Source organism: Rousettus aegyptiacus, unplaced genomic scaffold (genome assembly GCF_014176215.1).
Source record: "Rousettus aegyptiacus isolate mRouAeg1 unplaced genomic scaffold, mRouAeg1.p scaffold_m13_p_1, whole genome shotgun sequence".
In the NCBI taxonomy this organism is placed as follows: Eukaryota; Metazoa; Chordata; class Mammalia; order Chiroptera; family Pteropodidae; genus Rousettus; species Rousettus aegyptiacus.
The window spans coordinates 1,306,682-1,317,066 of NW_023416284.1; the positions used below are offsets into that span (position 1 = coordinate 1,306,682).

Sequence of the window (10,385 nt, forward strand, 5' to 3'; positions counted from 1 at the left end):
CGGCTGGGGACCCTGCGTCCCACGTGGAGAGGAGCAAGCGGTGACCGCTTCCCGGAGCCACTGTGCTGCACGCGGTGGCCACCAATGTCCTGGGCCGGCTGGGGCAGGCTGGGGGCGCAGATCGGGGACAAAGGGCAGCCCGTCTCCCAGGCTCAGCGGGGAGTGACGATGTTTAGGAAAAGGGGCCCTAGAAACACTCATGGCTTTGCTCCGAGCCGTGGCCCTGATGGCTGGCTGGGATCTCCAGCTCTGCCCCGGAGGGTCCATCCACCATGTCTGGGGCTGGCAGCAGTCACAGAGGGACAGCGAATGGCCGAGTTATAGGTTTGGCAACAGGTGGCAGGGCCCCAGACCGAACTGGGAGGCCAATGAGGACGCCAGGCCTGGGGGCGGGGAAGCGGGGGAGGGGGATCTGCCTGTGTGACCTGCAGAAGGTCACAGGCAGCTGCCCGGGGGGACCCCGTTATTGTGTGTTGTTTCAGCTACGGGGTGCCGACCGGCCTCGGCCCGCCCCACATCCAAGTGGTCAGTCTGAGCTTTGCCTGAGTGTTTGTCCTTCCCCTCTCTGTCCCCCCTGCTGGGCCACGGGGACACACCTGTGGGCCAGACCCGGCACTCGAGACTGATATGCAGTCCTCAGCCCCCAGCACCCCAACAGGGGCCGGTTTGGGCGCCAGAATCCAGAGCCTGGAGGGCAGGCGCCTCCCGATTCATTTCTGAGTGCCGCACGACAATGAGAAAATCCTGGCCAAGTCCGAGAACCGAGCACGCAGGCCATCTGTGGTGTCCCCAGCTGAACCCCAGGTCACGGCGTCCCGCTGGCCACCCCGCCCCCACAGTAGCTTGCCAGGGACACCCGCTCCCCCGAAGGTTGGGCCCCAGATCTCAGAAGCCTCGCGGTAGGCGCCGGCGGGGGTCCTGGGCCGTCCACGGCCCTGCCACACGTGTGACTCCGTGTCCGTCTGGAGGTGTCCTTGGGGAAGATGTCTGAACACACGGCGTTTTGACTGACTCCCATCCAGAGCTCAGCCCGGCGGGTGCCCACGAAGCCTCCCCTCGGATGGGTGTCGTGCTCGCCAGGATGCCCATCCGCCCTAAGACGACAGTGAGCCGTGGTTCCCAGGCCTGGCCACAGCCCGCCCTGCCCCTGGCTTCCGCCTTGAAAGCCCAGTGTGAGTGCTGGTTGGGTGGGCTCGGGCTCTCTGGAGGCTGGACTCAGAAGCTCAGGCTGTAGGACAGAGATGTCCCAGCTCGAATCAGGGCCATTTTGTTCCCGACCCCAAAGACTACTAGGTGCAGCTCTGAGACAGAGGTCCCGGGGCTGCAGAGAACAATGAGGGGCCCTGACTTCAAGCCATGGCAGGGACACGCACTCCTGGAGAGAGCCAGCAGACCCAGAGGTCTTCGCTTGCATCTACTCTCTGAGACAGGGAACCAGGGCTTGAGGGGGTAAGGGAGAACTCCCTGGGGGCTTCCTGGAGGAGTCTGAATTCAAAATGGATGTTCTACATGCCTGCTGTGATGGGGCTGCGGGCATTGCCCCTCTAACCTGGACCTGTGCCTAGTGCCTGGTCACTCCTTAGCCGAGGAAGTGCATTCTTGTCACCCCTACAAATGTCAGCTTAGTGGGGCAGAGATGCTAGCTGCGAGGGTAGGCCCCAGCCGGGCCGCTTCATTCGGTTCTAAGGCTTGGCCTCAGGAGCACAGCCTGCTGGCAACGCTGCCGCTGCCACGGGTGCGCAGGGGCCGCTGCGCTGGGTGTCTGAGCAGGCGGGGAGTCGGCGGCTGCGAGCCCCGCCCCAGAGCCCCGCCCCCAGAGCCCCGCCCCCGTCCCGCCGGCGGAGCACTGTGGTTGCCCTGGCTGGATTGTTACATTGTTACATCGGTGGTGGCCGTCACCGCGGTGGAGGCCTGGGCAGCCCCTGCCACTGCGGGAGCAAATCTGCGGGTGAGGATGGAGGGCCCTCGTGGACCCGCCGTCTGCTAGCCCTCCCGGGAGACCCCCCCGAGGACCGCGGAATCCCGTGCCCTGAAAACTTCCGGAGGGACCTCTCGTGTCACAGTGGCCGAGAGGGTTGTCTTCATTTTGCTGACACGGGAAGGGGATGCTGCGGGCATGTTCAGTCCACACGTGTTAGACTGTCCGGCCGTGATTTTCGACAATGGGTCGGGCCTCTGCAAAGCGGGCCTATCCGGGGAGATCGGCCCTCGCCACGTTATCACCTCCGTGGTGGGGCACCCGAAACTCAAGGGGCCTTCGGCGGGGGCGAACCAGAAGTCGTACTACGTGGGGGAAGCCGCCCTGCACAAGTCCGAGGTCTTGCACCTGCAGTGCCCCATCGAGCGGGGCCTGATCACCCGGTGGGATGACATGGAGAAGCTCTGGAAGCACCTCTTCGAGTGGGAGCTGGGCGTGAAGGCCAGCGACCGGCCCGTGCTCATGACCGAGCCCTCGCTGAACCCCAGGGAGGCGCGGGAGAAGATGGCCGAGGTGATGTTCGAGAGCTTCCACGTGCCTGCCTTCTACCTGTCGGACCAGGCCGTGCTGGCCCTCTACGCCTCAGCCTGCGTCACGGGCCTGGTGGTGGACAGCGGCGACGGGGTCACTTGCACCGTGCCCATCTTCGAGGGGTACTCGCTGCCCCACGCGGTCACCAAGCTCTACGTGGCAGGGAGGGACATCACGGAGCACCTGACGCGGCTGCTGCTGGCCAGCGGGCGGGCGTTCCCGTGCACGCTGGACAAGGCCCTGGTGGACGACATCAAGGAGAAGCTGTGCTACGTGGCCCCGGAGCCGGACAAGGAGCCGTCCCGGAGGCCGGAGCAGGTGCTCAGGGACTACAAGCTGCCGGACGGGACCGTGGTCCGCATCGGCGACCAGCTGTTCCAGGCGCCCGAGGCACTGTTCAGGCCCGAGCTGCTGGGCATCCACAGCCCGGGCCTCTCCAAGACGGTGTCCTGCAGCATCACCAAGTGCGACGCCGACATCCAGAGCACGCTCTTCGGGGAGATCGTGCTGTCCGGGGGCTCTACCCTGTTCCAGGGCCTGGACGACCGGCTCCTGAGGGAGCTGGAGCAGCTGGCTTCCAAGGGGACCCCCATCAAGATCACGGCTCCCCCCGACCGCTGGTTCTCCACGTGGATCGGTGCGTCCATCGTCACCTCCTTGAGCAGCTTCAAGCAGATGTGGGTCACTGCTGCAGATTTCAAGGAGTTCGGGACGGCCGTGGTTCAGCGACGGTGTTTCTGAGGGCCCCGCGCCCGGGAGCCCTGCGGGCCGTGAGCTCGCCGCTCGGTGCCGAGGGGAGGCAATAAACAGACAAAACGATGCAGTCCTTGGCCGAGTTGGCGCTGTTCATTCTTGGGGGCCTTGACCCTGGCGGTGAATCTCCTTGAAGGCGTCCTGTCCCCCATCCCCTTTCACCCCCCGAGAAAGCCCTGGTTATGAGTTGAGGCTGTGTCCATCTGAGCATTTGGACCGAAGGCCCTTGTGCCCGGGGCTCCGGCGGCCCGGACCCTGGAGTCTGCCTTTAAATGTGTCCGAGGTGGATCTGAGGCAGGGTCAGGGACAAGCAGGAACGCTGCCCTGTTCTGAGGGTCAAAGCCACAGCTGAGCGGACCCTGACACAGCAGGACTCTGCCGGGCAGCTGAGCAGCACGGAGCCCTCGGCCAGGACCGATGCGGGCGGGCCTGAGGGACATCACCGCCTGCTCCAGCTCCTCCAGGGGAGCGGGTAAGGATCAGCAGCTCCATCGAAGCAACAGCGATCTACTTGAGTCAATCTACTTGATTGCTGGGATCTTTGTTACTTTTACTTTCAGAGGTGTTTGTGGCAGTGTTTAGGGATAAAATACCAGAGACAGAGTTCATGGCCGTCGATGAAGTAATGGTCGAATAAATTATGCAAAGGGGAATTTTTCTACATTGATCTGGTGGAATTCCCCCCCCCCCCAGATATTACTGGGAGAGAAAATGGAAACAGAGAAGTCTTCTTGAAATGACTCCCTTTTAGTTGTTTTTTTTCGTAAAGAAAACAATGGCCCTTCCCGTGTATGTCTGCGCGCTTCGGGTATTCTTAGATAAGTGAATTTTGTTTCCCTAGGGTTCTAACTCATGGAGAAAAGCACAGAAGGCTTGAGAAGAGAGGGGTTGGCAGGGAAGGAGAGGAGGAGTGGAAATACAGGGGGCAGGGAAGAGGGGGGGGAAAGTCTAAAAGAACAATCCGAAACTTCGTCCGGAACGAGACAAGCCCGTCTGTCTAGACTTGCGTGTGTTTGGGCGCGTTGCGTGTTTGCAAAGTACGTCTTTTCCCACCCTTTTACTTCCAAACTACCTGTGTCGTGTTTGGGGCAAGCACACAGTGTGTCAGAAGATGGAAGACGGTCGGGTCGTATTTCGAATCCGTAGTGCGAATCTCTGTCTTTTAATTGGTATATGTGGGCGGTTGACGTTGAAAGTGACGTGTTCTGTCTTAAGTCTGCCGTTTCATTGTTTCTGTTTGTTTCCTCTGTTTCTCATTCCTGTTTCTCTCTTTTCCCTTCCTGTGGACTATTTGAACATCTTTGAGAATTCCGTCTTGATGTTTTCATGGGCTTTTGAGTTTACAGCTTTGTATGAGCGACCACAGTTCACCGGTGCCGACATGTCACCGCTTGGAGTAAAGGGTAGAAACCTGACTTCTACGTAAGTCCCTTCGCCCTCCCAGCTTTTAAAATAGAATTGTCTTCAGGGTTCCCCCCGTGTACATCAAGCACAACCTCAGATGGAATTAAGACTTTTCCTTCAACCATCAAATGACTTAAGAAACTCACAAGAAGAATACGGTTACCCCTATTTTTACGCAGTCCCAAGTTCTCCCTTCCTTCTGAAGTTCCAGGCCTCTTTCTGTTCAGCTCTCTATCATTCCCTTTCTGTTTAGAAACTTCCTTCAGCTGTTTTTTTAAGAATAAGACGTTAGCAACAGATTTCCCTGGTTTTCTGTCATCTGAGAATGTCTTTATTCTCCCTTCATTCCTGAGGATAGTTGGGCTGGATATAGAATTCACGATTAACTTTTCTTCCAGCACTTGGAGAATGCTAAGCCAGTCCCTTCGCACAGCTCCTGGGGCTTCAGGCCAGAAATCGCCTGCTGCTTGACGGGTAATGTGCCATTCCCCTCGGGCTGCTGTCAAGAGTTTTCCACTGTCTTCGGTTTTCAGAAGTGTATGTGTCTTGGCATGGACGTCTTTGATTTATCTTACTTGGGATTTATCCAGAATCTCTAGATTTACGTCTTTGCCAAATTTGGGCAGTTTTGTGCTATTCTTTTTTTTTTTTTTAATGCCTTTTCAGTCCCACCCTCTTTTCTCTCCTCCTGGGTCTCTGAAGACACAAAAGTTAGAAGTTTATTACGGTCTCACAGGCTCCTGAAAATTTTTCGGTTTATTTTCTCCACTGCTGTCTTCCCCAGTCCTGCGAATCGCTGTCTCTCTCTACTCCTGAGCCCTTCCAGCCCATTTTTTAAAATTTCTGTTATATTTTTCAGTTCGATAATTTCCATTTAGTTCTCTTTTTATAACTTTGAATTCTTTGCCGAGATTTTCCATTTTTGCATTTGTTTCCAGGGAAATCGTAATTGCTTGCTAAAACATTTTTACGATGTCTGCTTTCAAGCCCTTGCCCAGATAATTCCAACATCTGAATCATCTCGATCGGCTCCAACACTCGCATCTGTGGATTGCCGGCTCCCATTCAGTGTGTGATGTTTCTGGTTCTTGGTGTCAGGAGCAATTTTCTATCCTGCTCTGGACATTTCGAATATCCTGAGACTCTGGGCCCTGTTTCATCCTCTCTCCGTGGTGTGTCCTTCTGTTGAGGTGAAGCATGAGGGCTGGATGGGTGGGTTTGCTTTCTGATGGGCCCTGCTGATGCCACCCCGGAAACGTGGGCGCTGGCTCTCATGGCCTTGCTGCACATGGGTAGAGCAGAGGTTCAGCTCCCCACTGGGCCTGACGGACACCTGGCGAGGGGGAGCATCAGTTAGCTCTCCCTCCCCCACTGCCTTCTGTCTTGCTAGTGCTGGGTGAGGCTGGAGGTTCAGGTGCCCCCCAGATCCCTCAGACACCAGGGGTGGGGGAGGGGAAGCAGGGCTGATGAAACCTCGTTCAGTCTCATTGTTGTCAGGTGGGGCTGGGGGCTCAACTCAGCCCTGGACCCCACTGACACTACCCCAGCAGGGGAATCTGAGAGTCGCCTGCTTCTGCTGAGTGGGGACGGAGCAGCTCCCTGCTCAGTCCTGCAACGCCCCCGGCAGGGGAATTGGAGCCTCTAGTGAAGACGATGGTGATGGTGATGTTGGTGATGATGACGATGGTGGTGATGGCGGTGATGACGGTGATGATGACGGTGATGATGATGGTGGTGATGACGGTGATGATGGTGATGACGGTGCTGATGATGATGGTGATGATGGTGCTGATGATGATGGTGGCGAGAGTGGTTTTCTGACCTCTAGGTCATCTTCAGCACTGTGGCCTTGGGGTGCTGAAGTGCGAAGAGGGAAAGTAGCTCCCCAAGTCCCTGATAGCAGGAGCTTTGGAACCAGTCTGGCTGATTCTGGCTTCCTCGTGATGCCATGTGATGACACAGAGACTCAGATACATGGAGGACAGGGGAGAAGCCCCGCCTGGTCACTCTCTCCCCCGGGAACACACCCTCCGCTGTGCGGAGCTTCGTCTCAGACCCAGGAAGCCTGGTCCCCAAGGCCCGGCGTGGCTGAGATCCCAGTGCTCGCTCGTCACTCACTCACAGATGCTGCTGGGAGGCCTGCCATGTGGCGGGCCCCTCTCCATGTGCTGCGGGTCCTGAAGGGAGCCGAACACGCTGCTCTGTCCCCCATGGGTCGACAAGGCTGCCAAGGCTGGGGAGCGTCAGTGACAAAGAGGTGTGCGTGTGGGTTGAGCCGCCAGCCCTGTTGCGTGTGGCGCGGGACCCACTCACCCGACAGTGACAGAGCCGGGCCCGGGGATGTGCGACCAGCTCAGACTCTGCACTTGAGCACCCCTTGCTCCCAAAATGGCGGTCGCAGCAGGGCTGGGAGCAGGGTCCACCGTGCAGGGTCCACCGTGCAGGCCCCGCACACCTGCATGGACGAGAGGCTGTCCAGTCAGCCATGGGTACCGGGGCTGCGGGTGTCCGGAGGCCCCTGGCTCAACCTGAGGTCGGACGTCTTGTGTGAAACATTCTCCCCAGGACCTTCCAGCTCAGGGGCTGTCGGAGTGAGGGCGACAGTCCCCTGACCAGGACAGAGGGGAGCAGACCAGGAAGGACAGGCTGGGCTGCCACGCTGTCCGGACAGAGTCGGGGTCCAGCGGCGGGACCGTCTGCAGCAGGGCCGCTCTGCAGGCTCCCTCGCAGCCGCTCCTTTGGAGTCAGCGGGCAGGGGACACCTCCAGGCCCCGGACCCGTGCCTGCAGCGCCCCCTGTTCTCCTGTCGCCCCTGCTCGTCCCCAAACGAGGGGACAGGGCTCCTCCGCCCCCAGGGCCCGGCTCGCAGCGCCGTCGGGGAGCCTGGCGCAGGGGTCCGAGGCCCCGAGCCAGCACAGGAGACTTGGAGGCAAACGCGCTCTGCCTGCGGACGGACCGAACGGCGTGGGGCCTGCTCACTCCTGTGGCGGGCGGGGTTCCGGGCGTGCCCCGGGAGCTCAGCGCAGGCGACGGGAGAACTGGGGCTGCTGGAGCCGGCGACCCATGGGGAGAGGCACCCAGGGACCAGGACATGAAGCCAGGACCCAGGCTAACTCACGGGGACGCCGGGCTCCTTCGCAGGCCACCCAGGGGTCATCGGCTTCTGCGGGCAGAGTCTCCGTCCTCCGAAGGAACGTGTCCAACTCTAGAGCTACCCAAGGGCCCCACGGGGAAGGGTGGGTGTGGTCCCTGGGTCCCCGGCACCCTGGGCGTGAATGTGCGGGTGTGTGCAGCCGAGGGCCTGTGCTGGGTGCCGCCATGCCTCCTGGAGGCCAAGGCTTTGGGGACACCGCATGGGCTGCACAAAGCCTGGCATTTCTGGGAGATGCAGCAGGAGCCCAGGTCCTGGGGGCTGGAGAGCCAGGGGTTCGGGCATGAGTCAGAAGCCAGACAATCCGGCCACAACCTGGCTCAGCCCCATGTCACCTGGCCAGGCCTCAGTCTCCCCGTTTGTATGCTAAGTGCAGGCACAGACAAGCCGAGCTCCAAGGGAAAATGATCTGCAGAAGGCCCAGCTTTCTGTGGGCACTGGGGAGAGCAGGCACCTGTCCTCAGGTGAGCAGGTGTCTGAAGCTGCAGAGAGGGGGAGGGGAGTACAGTGGCCAGAGCTCAGGGTTGATCTAGAACAAGACTCCCCTTCCCCCCAGCCTCCTGCCCATCCAGGTCCAAAGCCGGACGGAGAGGCAGGGCCAGGCCAGGCCGAATGCGGCTAAGTTCTGCTCACTCTCCATGCTTCCTTGAATTCACAGGTGCGCGTGGGGGGTGGTCTGAGAAGAAATGATGGGTGTGTCCTCAGGCTGGTGGGATTCAACGCTGGCCCTGCCTGGCCGCAGCGTCTTCAGCTTTGGGGAGCTCCTGCTCGTGGAGGGGGCGGGGCCGAGTTACCTCTGCGGCAGAGACCAGGCTCCAGGGAGGCTGTCACTCCCTTGGTGCCCGTCCTGGCGTGCAGCCCTTTCTCGTCCTGAGAGGTGGCCTCCTAAGGCCAGTGCAAAGCTCCTGGCCCCTCACCTACTCTGACGCAAGGAAACCTGAGCTGGTTCCAGCCTCACAGTTTTGCTAAAAATGAAAATCTCTGCCTCCCGTGAGGACACCTTGGACGCCTCCCCTGGCCGCGGTCCCAGCGGCGGGCAGAGCCGACACCCAGGACCGCCTCCCCGGGCAGCGCTTCACCAGGCTACCCGTGCACCGTGTCTGCGGCAGGTGGCGGGCCCCCTCCTGTCCCCTCAGGCCCGGCCACAGCTCTCGCCTGTCTGGTTTAAGAGCCCAGCGCCTCCTCGTCCTGTTCTGGCTGCCCCAGGCACGGCGACCCGGTGTGTTGGGGGCTCTGTCGCCCAGTGACAATGCCCGGCCCCGGGAACAGTGCGCTTATTGTCACAGCCAGCCCTGGCTCCGAGCACAGAAACATAAGCTGCTGCGTCGCGGTTATCGGCCTCACGGGGAGACGGGCCGGGCTCCAGCTGCGCGAAGACATAATAATTCCCCCCATTATCCTCTGCTCGCCCCACCTTTGGCAGCAGCCGCTGCAGGAGGAAAGGGTGGGTGGGCTGCAAGGGCCGGGGTCCCAGGACGCCACACCTGGGCAGCGGGGCCACGGTGGCTGTGGCCGGGGGTCGTTGCTGCCCACCAGGGCCCTGGCTGGACTAGCGCACAAGCTCGGCACTTCTGGGGTCTGCCCCGCCCCACCCCCCACACTGTCATCTCTGGACCGGAGGCCCCAGTCCTGGCAGGGCCGGGGATGACGCGGGAGAGATGCAGTCGGAGGGCGGGGGCATCCCGGTGGCCCGCGGGCGCCCGCGCGGGCCAACTCTGGTCAGAGGCGGCGGCCCCCGGACCCGGGAGACCGCGGGCTCCGACGGCCGCTGCCAGGCTGCCGGAGGGTCGGGGCCATGGCGGAGGACCCCAGGAAGCCTGGCAGGGGGCGGTCGGAGGCTGGTCCGCCCGCCACAGCCTGGCTCGGGCCTGGCTAAGAGGCGTCAGCCGAGTAAGCGGATACCTCCCTGTTACGCAACCGGGGTCGGCGAGGATGGGCCGCGGCCAGCCAAAACAAGCGCCCCGCTCCAGGGCGTGACATCGTCGGGCCCAGCGAGAGGCAGGCGCAGGGAGGCGGGCGGGGGCGGGAAGGGCGGTGCGCTAGGAGGCCAGCCTGGCCCCTCCGCCACCCCGACACCCCGGGGGCACGGGGAAGCCTTCCACGGTCTCCTCCCCTCCCCGGCCAGACTGGGGGCTCCCACGAAACCCTGCGAGCTGGGGAGGGGCGTGGTTGGAAGGCGTCATGCCCAAGGGGCCTTGGAGACCAGGCCGCTGGGTTCCCGCGTGGGCCGCCCCGCGGGTCCTGCCGTTTCCTACACAACCGGTTGTCACGAGAAACTCACGGTGCTGAGTATCAGGTGCCGGCTGGGGTTCGGGGAAGGCAAGGACCCTCCGGGTGTCCCTCAGTCCTGTCAGAGCCCCAAGGATGAGCCAAATGGACACTCAAACAGAGGGTGCGCCCCGCTGCGGCAGGAGGGGCTTTGAGTGAGAGGATGACGGCGAAGGCTCAGGGCCGAGGGACAGACAAGCGGGAGCACGTTGTCCCTGTGCCAGGCCCCATTTATGTAGAGGGGGCACCCCCCTCTGGGCGACGCTCCTCAGGCATTGAGAGCTGCAGGTCTAGGTGGAG

The 10,385-nt window shown here is 61.4% G+C and overlaps 1 protein-coding gene across 1 annotated transcript; it reads left to right on the forward strand.

Moving 5' to 3' along the window:
* Positions 1–2,022: 2,022 nt before the first annotated feature.
* Positions 2,023–3,250, forward strand: ACTRT2 (actin related protein T2). The gene has a single exon (XM_016144367.2). It carries the CDS (start codon positions 2,117–2,119, stop codon positions 3,248–3,250), a length of 1,134 nt encoding a protein of 377 aa, XP_015999853.1. The 5' UTR covers positions 2,023–2,116.
* The last annotated feature ends 7,135 nt before the right edge of the window (positions 3,251–10,385 follow it).